The sequence below is a fragment of the Leucopleurus acutus genome (assembly GCF_964270905.1).
Source record: "Leucopleurus acutus genome assembly, chromosome: 1".
NCBI classification, from domain to species: Eukaryota; Metazoa; Chordata; class Mammalia; order Artiodactyla; family Delphinidae; genus Leucopleurus; species Leucopleurus acutus.
In genome coordinates, this window is record NC_139142.1 from 72,981,678 (window position 1) to 73,001,320 (window position 19,643).

At 39.9% G+C, this 19,643-nt stretch overlaps 1 protein-coding gene across 1 annotated transcript; it reads left to right on the forward strand.

Moving 5' to 3' along the window:
• Positions 1-14,042: 14,042 nt before the first annotated feature.
• On the forward strand, positions 14,043-16,610 carry LOC309957302 (cathepsin G-like; the record flags this gene model as incomplete). The annotated part of the gene is made up of 5 exons (XM_082832482.1): positions 14,043-14,133; positions 14,871-15,018; positions 15,466-15,598; positions 15,747-16,001; positions 16,449-16,610. The coding sequence occupies exons 1-5, from the start codon at positions 14,079-14,081 to the stop codon at positions 16,608-16,610; spliced, it is 753 nt and encodes a 250-aa protein (XP_082688608.1). The 5' UTR covers positions 14,043-14,078.
• Between the last annotated feature and the right edge of the window lie 3,033 nt (positions 16,611-19,643).

Here is a 19,643-nt window from a genome sequence, read left to right on the forward strand (position 1 = left end):
GGAAAATATTTTCAAATGAAGCAACTGACAAAGGATTAATCTCCAAAATGTATAAGCAGCTCATGCAGCTCAATAACAATAATACAAACAGCCCAATCCAAAAATGGGCAGAAGACCTAAATAGACATTTCTCCAAAGAAGATATACAGACTGCCAACAAACACATGAAAGAATGCTCAACATCATTAAGCATTAGAGAAATGCAAATCAAAACTACAATGAGATATAATCTCACACCAGTCAGAATGGCCATCATCAAAAAATCTAGAAACAATAAATGCTGGAGAGGGTGTGGAGAAAAGGGAACACTCTTGCACTGCTGGTGGGAATGTGAATTGGTATAGCCACTATGGAGAACAGTATGGAGGTTCCTTTAAAAACTACAAATAGAACTACCATATGACCCAGCAATCCCACTACTGGGCATATACCCTGAGAAAACCATAATTCTAAAAGAGTCATGTACCAAAATGTTCATTGCAGCTCTATTTACAATAGCCCGGAGATGGAAACAACCTAAGTGTCCATCATCGGATGAATGGATAAAGAAGATGTGGCACATATATACAATGGAATATTACTCAGCCATAAAAGGAAACGAAATTGAGCTATTTGTAATGAGGTGGATGGACCTAGAGTCTGTCGTACAGAGTGAAGTAAGTCAGAAAGAAAAAGACAAATACCGTATGCTGACACATATATATGGCATTTAAGAAAAAAAAAAGTCATGAAGAACCTAGGGGTAAGACAGGAATAAAGACACAGACCTAGTAGAGAATGTACTTGAGGATATGGGGAGGTGGAAGGGTAATCTGTGACAAAGTGAGAGAGTGGCATGGACATATATACACTACCAAACGTACAATAGATAGCTAGTTGGAAGCAGCCACATAGCACAGGGAGATCAGCTTGGTGCTTTGTGACCACCTAGAGGGGTGGGATAGGGATGGTGAGAGGGAGGGAGATGCAAGAGGGAAGAGATATGGGAACATATGTATATGTATAACTGATTCACTTTGTTATAAAGAAGAAACACACCATTATAAAGCAATTATACTCCAATAAAGATGTAAAAAAAATTATATGAGAAAGTAAATTATAAAAAACAACATGTAAAAAAACCACAATTCAATGTCAAAATTGCCCTTTAATTAATTGTATGTTATTTTAAATAAATTAACAGAGAAAATGCTCTTAAAAACAAGATCCGTATATATTCTGTCTACAAGAGACCCACCTCAGACCGAGGAACACATACAGACTGAAAGTGAGGGGATGGAAAACGGTATTCCACACAGATGGAAATCAAAAGAAAGTTGGAGTAGCAATACTCATATCAGATAAACTAGACTTTAAAATAAAGACTGTTATAAGAGACAAAGCAGGACACTAATAATGATCCAGGGATCAATCTAAGAAGAAGATAAAATAATTGTAAATATATATGCACCCAACATAGGAGCAGCTCAATATACAAGACAAATGCTAACAGCCATAAATGGAGACATCAACAGTAACACAATAATAGTGGGGAACTTTAACACCCCACTTACATCAATGGACAGATCATCCAGACAGAAAATCAATAAGGAAATATGGACCTAAAATGACACATTAGACCAGATGGATTTAATTGATATTTATAGAACATTCCACCCAAAAGCATCAGAATACACATTCTTCTCAAGGGCACATGGAACATTCTCCAGGAGAGATCACCTGCTGGGTCACAAAGCAAGCCTTGGTAACTTTAAGAAAACTGAAATCATATCAAGCTTCTTCTCCGACCACAACACTATGAGATCATAAATCAACTATTAGAAAAAAACTGTAAAAAAACACAAACACTTGGAGGCTAAACAATATGTTATTAAACAACCAATGGGATCACTGACAAAATCAAAGAGGAACTCAAAAAATACCTAGAGAGAAATGAAAATTAAAACACAATGTTCCAAACCCTATGGGATGCAGCAAAAGCAGTTCTAAGAGGGAAGTTTATAGCAAAACAATCTTACCTGAGGAAAAAACAAAAATCTCAAATAAACAACCTAACTTCACACCTAAAGCAATTAGAGAAAGAAGAACAACAACAACAATAAAAAACCCCAAAGTTCTTGAATGAAAGAAATCATAGAGATCAGAGCAGAAATAAATAAAATAGAGACAAAGAAAACAACAAAAAAGATCAATGAAACTAAAAGCTCATCCTTTGAAAAGGTAAACTCTAGCCAAACTCATCAAGAAAAAAAAGGAGAGGACTCAAATCAATAAAATCAAAAATGAAAAAGAGGTTACAACAGAAACACAAAGGATCTGAAGAAACTACTACAAGCAACTATATGTTAATAAAATGGACAACCTAGAAGAAACGGACAAATTCTTAGAAAGGTACAATCTTCCAAGACTGAACCAGGAAGAAATAGACAATATGAATAGACCAATCACAAGTACTGAAATTGAAACTGTGATTTTAAAATTTCCAACAAACAAAAGTCTAGGGCCATATGATTTCACAGGTAACTTCTATCAAGCATTTAGAAAAGAGTTAACACCTATCCTTTTGAAAGTATTCCCCAAAAAATTGCAAAGGAAAAAATACTCCCAAACTCATTCTATGAGGCCACCATCACGCTGATACCAAAACCAGACAAAGATACTACAAAAAAAGAAAATCAATATCACTGATGAACATAGACGCAAAAATCCTCAACAAAATGCTAGCAAACCAAATCCAACAATACTTTAAGAGACCCATGCAGCATGATCAAGTGGGATTTATGTCAGGGATGCAAAAATTTTTCAATATCTGCAAATAAATCTGTGTGATACACCACATCAACAAATTGAAGAATAAAAACCGTATGATCACCTCAAAAGATGCAGAAAAAGCTTTTGACAAAACTCAGCATCCATTTATGATAAAAACTCTCCAGAAAGTGGGCATAGAGGGAAACTACCTCAACATAATAAAGACCATATACAACAAACCCAGAGCAAACATCATTCTCAATGATGGAAAATCTGAAAGCATTTCCTCTAAGATTAAGAACAGAACAAGGATGTCCACTCTCGCCGCTATTATTCAACATAGCTTTGGAATTCCTAGTCATGGCAATCAGAGAAGGAAAAGAAATAAAAAATATCAAAATCGGGTAAGAAGAAATAAAACTGTCACTGTTTGCAGATGACATGATCCTATATATAGACAATCCTAAAGATGCCATTAGAAAACCACTAGAGCTAATCAATGAATTTGGTAAAGTTTCAGGATACAAAATTAATACACAGAAATCTCTTGCATTTCTATACACTAACAATGAAAGATCAGAAAGAGAAATCAAGAAAACAATCCCTTTTACCATCACATCCAAAAGAATAAAATATCTAGGGATAAACCTACCTAAGAAGGCAAAAGACATGCACTTGGAAAACTATAAGACACCGATGAAAGAAATCAAAGACTACTCAAACAGATGGAAAGATATACCATGTTCTTGAATTGGAAGAATCAATACTGTCAAAATGACTATACTACCCAAGCCAATCTATAGTCAATGCAATCCCTATCAAATAATCAATGGCATTTTTCACAGAACCAGAACAAAAAATATTAAAATTTATATGGAAACACAAAAGACCCCAAATAACCAAAGAAATCCTGAGAAAGAAAAAAGGAGCTGGAGGAATCAGACTCCCTGACTTCTGACTATACTACAAAGCTACAGTAATCAAGACAGTATGGTACTGGCACAAAAACAGAAATATAGATCAATGAAACAAAATAGACAGCCCAGAAATAAACTTACACACCTGTGGTCAATTAATCTATGACAAAGGAGACAAGAACAGTCTCTTCAATAAGAAGAGGTGCTGGAAAAACTGGACAGCTACATGTAAAAGAATGAAACTAGAACATTATCTAACACCATACACAAAAATAAACTCATATGGAGTAAAGAACTAAATGTAAGACTGGATACTTTAAAACTCTTAGAGGAAAACATAGGAAGAACAAACTTTGACATAAACTTCAGCAATATCTTTTTGATCCACCTCCTAGAATAATGAAAATCAAACCAAAAATAAACAAATGGGACCTAATTAAACTTAAAAGCTTTTAGACAGCAGAGGAAACCATAAACAAAATGCAACACACGGAATGGGAGAAAATATTTGCAAACAAAGCGACCAACAAGGGATTAATCTCCAAAATATACAAACAGCTCATGCAGCTAAATATCAAGAAAAAAATCAAAAAATGTGAAGACCTAAATAGACATTTCTCCAAAGAAGACATACAGATGGCCAAAAAGCACATGAAAAGATGTGCAACATCACTAATTATTAGAGAAATGCAAATCAAAACTACAATGTGGTATCACCTCACACCAGTCAGAATGGCCATCATCAAAAAGGCTACAAACAATAAATGCTGGAAAGGGTGTGGAGAAAAGGGAACCCTCCTACACTGTTGGTGGGAATGTAAATCAGTACAACCACTAGGGAGAACAGTATGGAGGTTCCTTCAAGAACTAAAAATAGAATGACCATATGATCCAGCAATCCCAGCCCTGGGCGTATATCCAGAGAAAACCACAATTTAAAAAGATACATGTAACCCAATGTTCATTGCAGCACTAGTTACAACAGCCAAGACATGGAATCAACCTAACTGTCTATCAATAAAGGAATGGATAAAGAAGATGTGGTACATATATACAATGGAATATTACTCAGCCATAAAATAGAATGAAATAATGCCATTTGCAGCAACGTGGATAGACCTAGAGATTATCATACTAAGTGAAGTAAGTCAGACAGAGAAAGACAAATATATGATGTCACTTATATGTGGAATCTAAAAAAAAATGATACAAATGAACTTCTTTATAAAACAGAAAAACACTCATAGGCATATAAAACAAACTTACAGTTACCAAAAGGAAAAGGAGGGGGGAGGGATAAATTAGGAGTTTGTGATTAACATATACACACTATTATACGTAAGATAGATAATCAACAAGGACATATGTAAAGCACAGAGAACACTACTCAATAATCTGTAATAACCTATATGGGAAAGCATCTGATAAAGAATGGTTATATGTATATGTATAACTGAATCACTTTGCTATACACCTGAAACTAACACAACATTGTAAATCAACTACACTCTAATATAAAATAAAAATTAAATTTAAAGAAAAAGAAAAATAACTCGTGTATAAGTGGAGCAAAGTGGTTCAAATCCACATCATTCAATTGTCAATTGTATTTAGCAGTCTATTTCTCTACTTTTAAAAATATAAGGATTTTCTTCTCATATTCTTTTTAAGGATTTCTAGCTTAAACTCATTGTGGCCTATAACAAATAATGTATCATTTTAATCCTTTAAACATTTTTAGACCTAATCTATGGCCTAATCTATGGTCAATATCCATCTCTGCTTGTAAAATGTGTAGTCTGCCTTTGTTGGGTAAGATGTTCTATATGTGTTCATTTTTTTCATCAGCCATTTTAAATTCTATATCATTACTAATCAATTTATAAGATGTGTTTTTAAATCTTCCCAAATGACTATGAAAATGTTGCTTTCTGGGTAGCATCCACTCACTGCAGCTGTTGAAAACTCAGCTTTGATCTGCCAGTCACTTGAAAGTAATCTGCCTTTCTTTCTCTAGACGCTCTTAACGTTTCTGCAATATGATTTCTTGATATGGATTTCTTTTTATTATTTTGCTTGAGATTTATCTTTTTAACCTCTAATTAAAAGTTTTTCACCAGTTATTTTAAAAATCTCAGCCAATATCTGATTATATATTGCCTCTTCTCATTGTCTCTCATTCTTCTAGAACTTTAATTCAACATATGTTTAACCTTCTAATTCTACTAATTTCTATTTTTTTATCTTTATACCTGTCTGGGATCCATCCTTTACACTTCTTTCAGAACTAATTTATTTACTTTTTTAACATCTTTATTGGAGTATAATTGCTTTACAATGTTGTGTTAGCTTCCACTGTACAACAAAGTGAATAAGCTATATGTATACATACATCCCTATATGCCCTCCCTCTGGGTCTCCCTCCCACCCTCCCTATCCCACCCCACTAGGTGGTCACAAAGCACCAAACTGATCTCCCTGTGCTATGCAGCTTCTTCCCACTAGCTAGCTATTTTACATTTCGTAGTGTATATACGTCAATTCTACTCTCTCACTCCGTCCCAGCTTACCCTTCCCCCTCCCCATGTCCTCAAGTCCATTCTCTACGTCTACGTCTTTATTCTTGTCCTGCCCCTAGGTTCATCACAACTTTTTTTTTAACATTCCATATATATGTGTTAGCATACAGTATTTGTTTTTCTCTTTCTGACTTACTTCACTCTGTATGACAGACTCTGTCTGTAGGTCCACCCACCTTACTACAAATAGTTTGATTTCATTTATTTTCATGGCTGAGTAATATTCCACTGTGTATATGTGTCACACCTTCTGTATCCATTCATCTGTCGATGGACACTTAGGTTGCTTCCATGTCCTGGCTATTATAAATAGTGCTGCAATAAATATTGTGGTACATGTCTATATTTGAATTACGGTTTTCTCAGGGTATAGGCCCAGGAGTGGGATGCTGGGTCGTATGGTAGTTCTATTTTTAGTTTTTTAAGGAACCTCCATACTGTTCTTCATAGTGACTGTATCAATTTACATTCCCACCAGCAGTGCAAGAGTGTTCCCTTTTCTCCACACCCTCTCCAGCATTTATTGTTTCTAGATTTTTGATGATAGCCATTCTTACTGGTGTGAGGTGATACCTCATTGTAGTTTGGATTTGCATTTCTCTAATGATTAGTGATGTTGAGCATCCTTTTATATGTTTGTTGACAATCTGTATGTCTTCTTTGGAGAAATGTCTATTTAGGTCTTCTGCCCATTTTTGGATTGGGTTGTTTGTTTTACTGATATTGAGGTGCATGAGCTGCTTGCAAATTTTGGAGATTAATCCTTTCTCAGTTGCTTCATTTGCAAATATTTTTTCCCATTCTGAGGTTGTCTTTTTATCTTGTTTATGGTTTCCTTTGCTGTGCAAAAGCTTTTAAGTTTCATTACGTCCTATTTGTTTATTTTTGTTTTTATTTCCATTTCTCTAGGAGGTTGGTCAAAAAGGATCTTGCAGTGATTTATGTCATAGAATGTTCTGCCTATGTTTTCCTCTAAGAGTTTTATAGTGTCTGGCCTTATATTTAGGTCTGTAATCGATTTTGAGTTTATTGTTGTGTATTGTGTTAGGGAGTGTTCTAATTTCATTCTTTTACATGTAGCTGTTCAGTTTTTGCAACACCACTTATTGAAGAGGCTGTCTTTCTCCATTATATATTCTTGCCTCCTTTATCAAAAATAAGGTGACCATATGTGCATGGATTTATCTCTGGGCTTTCTATCCTGTTCCATGGATCTATATTTCTGTTTTTGTGCCACTACCCTACTACCTTGATTACTGTAGCTTTGTAGTATAGTCTGAAGTCAGGGAGCCTGAGTCCTCCAGCTTTGTTTTTCTTTCTCAAGATTGCTTGGGCTATTCAGGGTCTTTAGAGTTTCCATACAAATTGTGAATTTTTTTGTTCTAGCTCTGTGAAAACTGCCATTGGTAGTTTGATAGGGATTGCTCTGAATCTGTAGATTGTTCTGGGTAGTATAGTCATTTTCACAATGTTGATTCTTCCAATCCAAGAACATGGTATATCTCTCCATCTGTTTCTATAATCTTTAATTTCTTTTATCAGTGTCTTATACTTTTCTATATACAGGTCTTTTGTCTACCTAGGTAGGTTTATTCCTAGGTATTTCATTCTTTTTGTTGCAGTGGTAAATGGGAGTGTTTCCTTAATTTCTCTTTCAGATTTTTCATCATTAGTGTATAGGAATGCAAGAGATCTCTATGCATTAATTTTTTATCCTATTACTTTGCAACTTCATTGATTAGCTCTAGTAGTTTTCTGGTAGAATCTTCAGGATTCTCTATGTATAGCATCATGTCATCTGCAAACAGTGACATCTTTACTTCTTCTTTTCCGATTTGGATTCATTTATTTCTTTTTCTTCTCTGATTGCTGTGGCTAAAACTTCCAAAACTATGTTGAATAATAGAGGTGAGAATGGGCAACCTTGTCTTCTTCTTGATCTTAGAGGAAATGGTTTCAATTTTTCACCATTGAGAACTAGGTTGGCTGTGGGCTTGTCATATATGGCCTTTATTATGTTGAGGTAAGTTCATTCTATGCCTAGTTTCTGGAGAATTTTTATCATAAATGTGTGTTGAATTTTGTCAAAAGCTTTTTCTGAATCTATTGAGATGATCACATGGTTTTTATCCTTCAACTGGCTAATATGGTGGATCACATTGATTGATTTGCATATATTGAAGAATCCTTGCATTCCTGGAATAAACCCCACTTGATCATGGTGTATGATCCTTTTAATACGCTGTTGGATTCTGTTTACTAGTATTTTGTTGAGGATTTTTGAATCTATTTTCATCAGTGATGTTGGTCTGTAATTTTCTTTTTTTTGTGACATTTTTGTCTGGTTTTGGTATCAGGGTGATGCTGGCTTCGTAGAATGAGTTTGGGAGTGTTACTCCCTCTGCTATATTTCGGAAGAGTTTGAGAAGGATAGGTGTTAGCTCTTCTCTAAATATTTGATAGAATTCACCTGTGAAGCCATCTGGTCCTGGGTTTTTTTTGTTGGAAGATTTTTAATCACAGTTTCAATTTCAGGGCTTGTGATTGGTTTGTTTATATTTTCTATTTCTTCCTGGTTCAGTCTTGGAAAGTTGTACTTTTCTAAGAATTTGTCCATTTCTTCCAGGTTGTCCATTTTATTGGTGTATAGTTGCTTGTAGTAATCTCTCATGATCCTTTGTATTCCTGCAGCGTAAGTTGTTACTTCTCCTTTTTCATTTCTAATTCTGTTGATTTGAGTCTTCCTTTTTTTCGTGATGAGTCTGGCTAATGGTTTATCAATTTTGTTTATCTTCTCAAAGAACCAGCTTTTAGTTTTATTGATCTTTGCTATCGTTTTCTTCATTTCCTTTTCATTTATATCTGATCTGATCTTTATGATTTCTTTCCTTCTGCTAACATTGGAGGTTTTGTTCTTCTTTCTCTGATTGCTTTAGGTTTAAGTTTAGGTTGTTTATTTGAGATTTTTCTTGTTTCTTGAGATAGGATTGTATTGCTATAAACTTCCTTCTTAGAACTGTTTTTGCTGCATCACATAGGTTTTGGGTCATCACGTTTTCATTGTCATTTGTTTCTAGGTATTTTTTTATTTCCTCTTTGACTTCTTCAGTGACCTCTTGGTTATTTTGTAGTGTATTATTTACCCTCCATGCGTTTGTATTTTTTACAGTTTTTTTTTTTCCCCTCTAAGTGATATCTAGCCTCATAGTGTTGTGGTCGGAAAAGATACTTGATATGATTTCAATTTTCTTAAATTTACCAAGACTTGATTTGTGACCCAAGATATGATCTATCCTGGATAATGTTCCATGAGCACTTGAGAAGAAAGTGTATTCTGTTATTTTTGGATGGAATGTCCTATAAATATCAATTAAATACATCTTGTTTAATGTGTCATTTAAAGCTTGTGTTTCCTTATTTTTTTCATTTTGGATGATCTGTCCATTGGTGAAAGTGGGTTCTATTATTGTGTTACTGTTGATTTCCCCTTTTATGGCTGTTGGCATTTGCCTTATGTATTGAGGTGCTCCTATGTTGGGTGCCTAAATATTTATAATTGTTATATCTTCTTCTTGAATTGATCCCTTTATCATTATATAGTGTCCTTCTTTGTCGCTTGTAGTAGTCTTTATTTTAAAGTCTATTTTGTCTTATATAAGAATTGCTACTCCAACTTTCTTTTGATTTCCATTTGTATGGAATATCCTTTTCCATCCCCTCACTTTCAGTCTGTATGTGTACCTAGGTCTGAAGTGGGTCTCTTGTAGACCGCATATATATGGGTCTTGTTTTGGTATCCATTCAGCCAGTCTGTGTCTTTTGGTTGGAACATTTAATCCATTTACATTTAAGGTAATTATTGATATGTTTGTTCCTATTACCATTTTCTAAATTGTTTTGGGTTTGTTTTTGTAGGTCTTTTCCTTCTCTTGTGTTTTCTGCCTAGAGAATTCCTTTAGCATTTGTTGTAAAGCTGCTTTGGTTGTGCTGAATTCTCTTAACTTTTGTTTGTCTGTATACGTTTTAATTTCTCCATCAAATCTGAATGAGATCCTTGCTGGGTAGAGTAATCTTTGTTGTAGGTTTTCCCCTTCATCACTTTATATATGTCCTGCCAGTCCCTTCTGGCTTGCAGAGTTTCTGCTGAAAGATCAGCTGTTAACTTTATGGGGATTCCCTTCTATGTTATTTGTTGCTTTTCCCTTGCTGCTTTTAATATTTTTTCTTTGTATTTAATTTTTCATAGTTTGATTAATATATGTCATGGCATGTTTCTCTTTGGATTTATCCTGTGGGACTCTCTGTGCTTCCTGGACTTCACTGACTATTTCCTTTCCCATGTGAGGGAAGTTTTCAACTATAATCTCTTCAGATATTTTCTCAGACCCTTTCTTTTTCTCTTCTTCTTCTGGGACCCCTATAAGTTGAATATTGGTGTGTTTAATGTTGTTGCAGAGGTCTCTTAGACTGTCCTCAATTGTTTTCATTCTTTTTTCTTTATTCTGCTCTGCAGTAGTTATTTCCACTATTTTATCTTCCAGGTCACTTATCTGTTCTTCTGCCTCAGTTATTCTGCTCTTGATTCCTTCTAGAGAATTTTTAATTTCATTTATTGTGTTGTTCATCATTGTTTGTTTGCTCTTTTGTTCTTCTAGGTCCTTGTTAAACATTTCTTGTATTTTTTCCATTCTATTTCCAAGATTTTGGATCATCTTTACTATCATTCTGAATTCTTTTTCAGGTAGACTGCCTATTTCCTCTTCATTTGTTTGGTCTGATGAGTTTTTATCTTTCTCCTTCATCTGCTGCATGTTTCTCTGTCTTCTCATTTTAACTTACTGTGTTTGGGGTCTCCTTTTCACAGGCTGCAGGTTTGCAGTTCCCGTTGTTTTTGGTGTCTGCCCCCGGTGGGTGAGGTTGGTTCAGTGGCTTGTGTAGGCTTCCTTGTGGAGGGGACTGGTGCCTGTGTTCTGGTGTGTTGGGCTGGATCTTGTCTTTCTGGTGTGCAGGGCCATGCCCTGGGGGGTGTTTTGTGGTGTCTGTGAACTTAGTATGATTTCAGGCAGTCTCTCTGCTAGTGGGTAGGGTTTTGTTTCTGTCTTGCTAGTTGATTGGCATGGGGCGTCCAACACTGGAGCTTGCTGACCATTGGGTGGAGCTGGGTCTTAAAGTTGAGATGGAATCTCTGGAAGAGCTCTCACCAATTGATACTGCATGGGGCCAGGAGGTCTCTAGTGGTCCAATGTCCTGAACTCAGCTCTCCCACCTCAGAGGCTTAGGCCTGACACCAGGCTGGAGCACCAAGACCCTGTTAGCTACACGTCTTAGGCTTCTAAATATGTATCCAGCATCCACTGCATAGAAGTCTGATTTTCTCCTGCTGTAATTCACTTTCCAGTCCTTGCAGATTGGCTCTGTTAGATCACTCTTCTGATGCTGAGTAAGGCTGCTCACTGTTCCAGTCGGCAGCTCATTTCCTTCCTTAAGCGGGAAGATCTCTGAACTATTTTAGGTTAGTAATTCTCTTTTCATCTTTGTCTAAACTGTTATTAACTCTATTCACTGAGATTTTAATTTTAGTTTTTCATTTTTTCACTTTTGAAAGTCGTATTTAGTTCTCTTTCAAATGTTATGTCACTTTTTTTAAGGTTCATGTTCCCTGGAATTCTTTTAAGGTTTGTTTTTATTTTAACATAATAAGTTTTTCAATCTGTATTTTATTATACTAATAATATTATCCCAATAATTAATGGGTTTTTTCCCCTCTTTTCTTATCTATTGTTTCTTAGTCATGGTGTCTTGTATCTTTGTTTGCTTGTTGATCTGTTTACATTTGACTATATGTTTCTCATTAAACTTGAAAAATAAATTTTTAGGTGTCAAATTCCGGAATTAAGTGAATTTCCTCTAGATTTACATTTGACTCTGCCAAGTACTTTGGTACACAAGATATAACCACATTAACGGCAGTTCAATGTTTGAGAGTCCATAAAAAGTCCAGGTAATTACAATCTTTCACGAAATTATTTGCAAGAGCTAGCCCAATACCTCTTTTTGGTTACTTTGAGCATGTAGACTTTTAAGTTCCCAGCTTATTGTGGGGAGGGTTTGACCAGACCTGCTTGTGTGGGTCTTGGTCTTTCATTTCTACACCCCTCACCTTATATGGTCATCAAAACAAAAGTGCAAATTTTGTGGGTTCAGCAAATTACCTCAGAATAATAATAGCTACTGCTGGATTCCCATTATTCCTTCTGTTTTAACCTAATAATCTCTCTTGCTTTGGGAGTTCTTCAAGACTTCTAAGGTTTTTATACATTTTAAACAGCTTTGTTTTGGGTTGTTTCTAGTGGGAAAATTGGCATGGAATCCTAGTCACTGTTAATGAAATCCCCTATCCACATCTCTATTCAGATCATTGGGAGCATATATTTTACTCCTCTTTTTTCACATGGGCAGTCTGTTGTTTCTACTTTCCCCTTTGTTTAAGTTAGAGTAATAATTTTAAAACAAAATTAAGCGTTAAAAATTTAAGTAACAATAAATTAAACTTACCTAAATACTAAGGCACTAATAAAGCTCTTATACTATTTTTGCTTTTTTTCCATTTTCTAGATATTAGTTTTCAGATTCATGAAGAAATTTCATGAGGTTGCAATCATTGAGAGTGTAATAGAGAAGGAATTAAGATCTTTACAGCTTTAAAATTGGTGATAATTGATGTATATTTATATATAGGGAGGAGATCCTTACCTTTCATAAGATTTTCAAGTGGGTTATCACAATCCATAAAAGACTGAGAATTGTATTAGTTTTCAATTCTGATACTTTTGCAAAAATTTTACCATACTATAATGTTTTTCTGTGCCAACACAGTCTTCTAAGTATTTTTATGAGTGTCTCACAGCCCCCTGTGTTACTCTGCAGGACTCTGCCGTGCTTTTCTCTCAATGATGAATGCCTGGGTCCACTTCTTCATGTGTTACAGGGAGCACAGCAGTGACGTACCTCCTTCTTAGGAGCTATCACCCCCGGGGCAGAGATGGGATTAGGTTGATGGGACTCTTATACCATGGATGAATAGGATTTGAGATGTTTTTCCACCAGGGTCTGATGGCTTGCAACAAAATCAAGTCACTAGGCCTTTTCTGCATGCAGAGAACCTTCTGGGACATAAAGGCCTTTGCCTTGAGTAGGAAGCAGGAGAAAAGAAGTCGTCCACAGTGTCAGGATTTCACTGAGAGTTTGCTGGGCCTCAAGAGACCTGAGAGCATAATGGTCAGTGGCAGAGCCTCATTCTTCCCTTTCCTTTCTCTGGCAGTGCCCTCCACACACTCAGGAGAGAGAGCTACTCAGTCTGCATGACAACTTCTAGAAAGAAGTGGGAGCAGCAAGGGTCTCAACAGGGGGCTGAGACCAAAGGGTGAAGACCTGCAGGCTCCAGTCAATGAGGGAGAGGAAGGAGGAAATAGAGAGCTCCCAGCTTTGATGCTTGTAGGGATTATTGAATTTGGTGGGTTTGAGGTTCTGGGACACAGTGACCCAGTCCCCATCCCTGTTGCCCTGGGTTCCCAGTTCTGCAGCCAGCAATGACTCAGCAGCTGTGCGGGATATTGCGCTGAAGCCTTGGGTTACTGTCTTCCCCCACATCACTGGCAGTTAGTGGGCAAGCCTCTTGGGCAGCCTTGGGTGATGAAACCTAGCACAGCAGCAGGAGAATGGGAATGCGAATTCTCAAGCCCCCACCCTCACCCTTCCTTCCTCTTTCAGGGGCTCGAAGTCTGGCAGGAGGAAGACCAGAAGCAACTGACTGGGCAGACTTCCCAGGACGATGCAGCCACTCCTGCTCCTGGTGGTCCTTCTCCTGCCTCCCAGGGCTAGGGCAGGTGAGTGACCGTCCCCATCCTCAGAGGCCGACACCATCCCATAGACTCTGGAGCCAGACCACTCAGGCACTCCCTAACCCTGTATCATTGGGCAGCTTGTATGAGTTCAGAGTTCCTCAGCTCCATCATCTATAAAACAGGAATTATGTCAGGCCTACCTCAGAGAGCTGACATGAGAGTTAAATGACTTAGTGTACATAAAATTCCTGGAGTCGTCCTGGCACGTACTACTTGCTATATAAACACGCTCTCTGAACTCATTCTGCAGCTCCTGTGGCAGAGCCTAGGAGATAAAGATACAGCAATAGCAGGCCCGCCGGCTCATCCTTAGAGCCTTAAATTCATGAGCTGGCCGTGAGCTGGACTCACAGGGATCTGGAGACTCCCTGAGGAAGAAAGTACCACGGGACTGCAGGGAGAGGCTGCTCAGAGGGCTCCGGATCTGCCATCCCCACAGCAGAGGAACCTTCCTCATTATGGGAGGCTGCAGCTGGCCTTGCCTTCTGGGGAGGTGGGAGGGAGCTGAGGCTGGGATGTGGAGCCAGCAGCGTTTCCTGCAGACTCCTGGAGCCTCCCCCAAGGCTGGTGCCCTGCAGACCCAGTTCTCATGAACCACCAGCTTCTCCGGCCCGTGTAGCACCTCTCCTGCCTCGCCATCTTCTAACATTTCTGGAGCCACCAAGCCGAAGCCCACACACCTGTCAGTGCAGAGATAAGTGCCTAATGCTTCCTTCCAGGGCAGATCATCGGAGGCCAAGAGGCCAGGCCCCATTCCCACCCTTACATGGCATATGTTCAGATCCAGACACCAGTGGGTCTGACCACTTGTGGGGGGTTTCTGGTGCGAGAAGACTTTGTGATGACAGCAGCTCACTGCTTGGGAAGGTGAGGCACTAAGGGGCTTCTGGGCACCAGCAGAGCAGGTCCAGAAGATTTCATGAGAGGAGCCATTGAAAGCAGGGTTCTAGCAATAAAGGGGTGAAAAAGAGCCGCTAGGGCTTGGGGAGCAGGGAGCAGGCCATTGTAAATGGGGAGAAAGGAGGACCTGATCAAAAAGAGCAAGATGGGGAGATGGAAGGCACGCATTGGGGCTCAAAATATGAATTCAAGCTCCTTTTTTATTGTAGGGGAGGCCAAATATAAGGTCACTGAGTTTCCTACCACCCACAGCTCAAGGCTGTGGAGACCAAGGGCATAGAGCCCAGTCTCAGAGCCCTCCTGTCCCCACCTCCCTTGGCTGAGGTCTCGCCACCCTGGGCTGTCACGTGACCTGCATCGGGGAGTGCAGTTCCTGCAGCTCAGACCTACTTCTAGGCTCCCTTTCCTTTGCAGACAAATAAGTGTCATCCTGGGGGCCCACAACATCAGGAGGTTGGAAAGGACTCAGCAGCGCATACCGGTGCTCAGAGCCATCCCCCACCCCGGGTACAATCAGCAGAACCAGAATGACATCATGTTACTGCAGGTACCGACCGTCTGGTACTTCACCCGGGCGGCTCCCTCCCAGCTTGTGGGACCAGGGAGGGGGAAGCCAAGCAGACTCCCAGGGTGGTGCTAGGCATGGGGTGAGCATGGCATAGACAGTCCCTGAGTGCCTGCATGCTTCCTGCCAGCTGAGAAGCAGAGTCAGACGTAATCGAGCTGTGAGGCCGGTGGCTCTGCCGCAGACCCAGGACAGGCTGAGTCCTGGGACCCTGTGCACCGTGGCCGGCTGGGGCCTTCTCGGCCTGAACAGGAGAACAGACACGCTCCAAGACGTGCAGCTGACAGTGCAGAGGAATGGGGAGTGCAGTAGACGCTTCATGTTCTACACTGGCCGAACACAGATTTGTGTGGGCGACCCAAGAGAGAGGAAATCCGCCTTCCTGGTAAGACCACGGGCATCTGCCGACACTGTCCGAGACAAAGGGACGTGGGCAGACTGGGCAGTGGGGACAGACTACATCCCCATGGCCTCAGTCTGGGGCCCAGAGCAGAGTGAGGTGGGGGACTTTTCCCCGTCAATCTGGTCTCTGGGGGAATAGCAGGTGCACCAGACACAGGACGTACATGTGCAGCGTTTTCCTGGGGCCGGTGAAGGTACCTTGACCTGGGTTGTTCTGGAGAATAACCATAGCCAGGGCTGAAGCCCAGTGATGCAAAAATCCAGAAGCTCGACTTCTGCTGCCCCTCCGCCTCCCATCTCACACACAGCCAGCAGTGGAAGGAGCCCACCCACGCCTGTCTTCTCTGAGCGCGGGCCTTAGGGCCTCAGGAGCAGGGAGACCTGGAGAATGGAGGCCCGGCTTAGTGTCCCTTCCTCTGGTTGCCCACAGGGGGACTCCGGTGGCCCCCTTGTGTGTAACAACGTGGCCCAGGGCATCGTCTCCTACGGAAACAGGTTTGGGACTCCTCCAGCAGTCTTCACCAGGATTTCCAGCTTCCTGCCCTGGATACAGAGAACGATGAGATGCTTCAAAGAGTGGGGGCTGGAGTGACACCCCCTGTCACTGACTCCCCTTCTCTGGGGCAGAGCCCAGATCCAGGGCGGTTCCCAGAGCCTTAATAAACATCCACATCTAGAGTGGAAATAACCGATTCCTCATTTGTTCATTAAACATGATTCAATACACAGCAAATGTGTGCCAGGACTGAGTGTGAGCTCCTCCAGGAAAATGGGGTCTCTTCCCCAGGACAAGTGAATCCCCGTCGCCTCCATCCTGGGAGTCAGGGTGAGCTTCTTCTCTCCTCCAAGCCATGCATTCCTCCATCTCCCCTCCACCCGCTCTGGGGAGTGATGGAAGGACCTATCTCTTCCCAGAGTAAGGCTCCTTATTCTCCACCCTACCAGAGACTCTCCTTTAGGTATTAAAGTGTACCCCAAAACTGTGTGCCACTGGCATGGGTCGGACAGGCAGATCAAAGGGATGATTGAAATTCTATACAAGGCCCAATTGAACATATGGTTAACAATTCTCAAATCACTGAGAAACAATTAACTTTTAATAGACGACATTGAAACAAAATAGAGAATCATTGGGGAAAAAAGATAAAGTTGGGTCCACACTTCTCATCATAATCCGAAATAACACTCAGATGGGATCAAAGATCTAAATGTAAAAAAATCAATCCATACAAGTACTAGAAGAAAAAAAATAATTTACTTTCTTAAAAATATCTAACAAAACACCCATATCAAAGCTGTGCTATTCACAATGCCCAAGAGATGGGAGCAACCCAAGTGTCTATGGACAGCCAGAGTTTCTGAAACCTTTACCCATACCAGCCCTGACTGTACTATAGACCAATGTTCTCATTTTCAATGTGATGAGGGTCTCCTTCTGGTTTCGTTACTCTAAAATTATACAGTACAGTATGTTGCCTAAAATAACTTGACTTTATACTAAAGATTAGCTTATGACTGATACATCAATATTATATTCAAATAATAGATTTCTGAAGTCACATAGCTTAAAACCGTGCTTTTAACACGCCAAGGTAACTGTAAAGAATCAGCTGGGAAGTTCTTCTCTGTTCATCAAAATGGTAATTACTCCTCGCAGTGTGACATTTCCCACCTGAATTTTTGTAGTTTCCGTAATCTTGAATAATCACTGAACACATGTCAAAGCAACTGATATGCAGAAATGCTTTGGTAAATTTGATCATTCTTTTATAGCTATTTCTTGCCAGAAACTCATTTGCCTAACATTCAGTGTAAGTCATTTATCAACAAAATTTTAATCAATAATACATCTTTGAAATTATTCAGTCATTTTTCCTATATTTACTACCACCTAGCCATAGGAATTCTCTCTTGCTTGTATGTTCTGGGGGAAAACAGTCTCATTGTTAAATGTTTGCATTGGCAGGTAGAAAGAATACTTGACGATGGAGGGGGGAGGAGAGAGCTGTGGAAGAGCCCTCGTCCAGCCCTTCCTCTCTGTGACATTTACTTAGAGTCCCAGAGCACCGCCCAGGTCAGGACTCAGTCCCCAGGAAACTCCCAGGGCAGACCCACCCTCCTCTAAGCCTCTCCCTGCCAGTCAGCACTTCCAAGGCAGCTCTCTGCCTCCAGCGGCCCTGCCGCAAACGTTTCTACAGACCTCACCGTGCTCACCTCCAGAGGACAATTCCCTTCATGACCATCCCAGAAGCCACTTCCACCACCTCTCACAGCTCAGCACCCTCCCCTGATAAGTAAACCGCAGCAGCAGAGCTTTGGCAAGAAACCATTTTGCACACCAAAAACTAGAGGAAAAGAGCACAACTCCTCCCACTTTCTTTCTCCACTTTCCACCCCTGTGCCTTGGAAGCCCTACTGACTTGTCTGGAAAGTCACAAAACCATGGCAAGCTCATGGACAGAAACCCCACCGGGAACTTCTCTCCTGACCCCATAGCTCAGGCAGACTTCCGGTCCTCCAGAGGCCTGGTGCCTGTGCCCTGGGGCAGAGCATCAGAGTCAGGAGAAGCTAGCCACTGGCGATTTGTCATAACTACAGCAACATCACAGAAGTGAGGTCTGGTAACCTTGATAATGGTTGTCTGAGTTTGTCTGGGAAATGGTAGGTGCCTCAGGGGAAAGCCACCTGAACCTCGGGTTGGAGAAGAGAGGGCAGCTTAGGACTGCCTAAGGAAATGTCTTTCTTATAGAAATGTGAAAAAACTCTCAGAAGTGGATGAAATCTTCCAAATACATTGTGAACCATTTCAAGATTTTAGTTGGCATGACTCCCAGAACAACTAAAATACCCATTAGTCTGATACCCATCAAGATTGCTTTTTTGCCAGCAGTACCACTCCTGGGCATATATCCAGACAAAACTCTAATCCTAAAGGATACCTGCACTCCTATGTTCATAGCAGCACTATTCACAATAGGCAAGACATGGTAGCAACCTAAATGTCCATCAACAGATGAATGGATAAAGAAGATGTGGTACACGTATACAATAGAATACCACTTGTTCTTTTTTATGACTGAAATAGCACCATTTGCAGTAACATGGATGCAACTAGAGTTTATCATACTAAGTGAAATAAGTCAGAAAATGAAAGACAAAAACCATATGATATCACTTATATGTGAAATCTAAAATATGACACAGATGAACCTATCTACGAAAGAGAAACAGACTCAAACATAGAGAACAGACTTGTGATTGCCAAGAGGGAGGGAGTTGGGGGAGGGGTGGAGTGGGAGGTTGGGCTTAGCAGATGTAAGATATTATATATGGAATGGATGAACAGCAAGGTCCTACTGTGTAGCACAGAGAGAACTACATGCAGTATCGTATGATTAACCATTATGAAAAAGAATATTTTTTAAAAATAATGTATTTATGTATAACTGAATCACTTTGCTGTACAAAAGAAATTAACACAACATTGTAAATCAGCTATACTTCAATTAAAAAAATAGGGCTTCCCTGGTGGTGCAGTGGTTGAGAATCTGCCTGCTAATGCAGGGGACACGGGTTCGAGCCCTGGTCTGGGAAGATCCCACATGCCGCGGAGCAACTAGGCCCG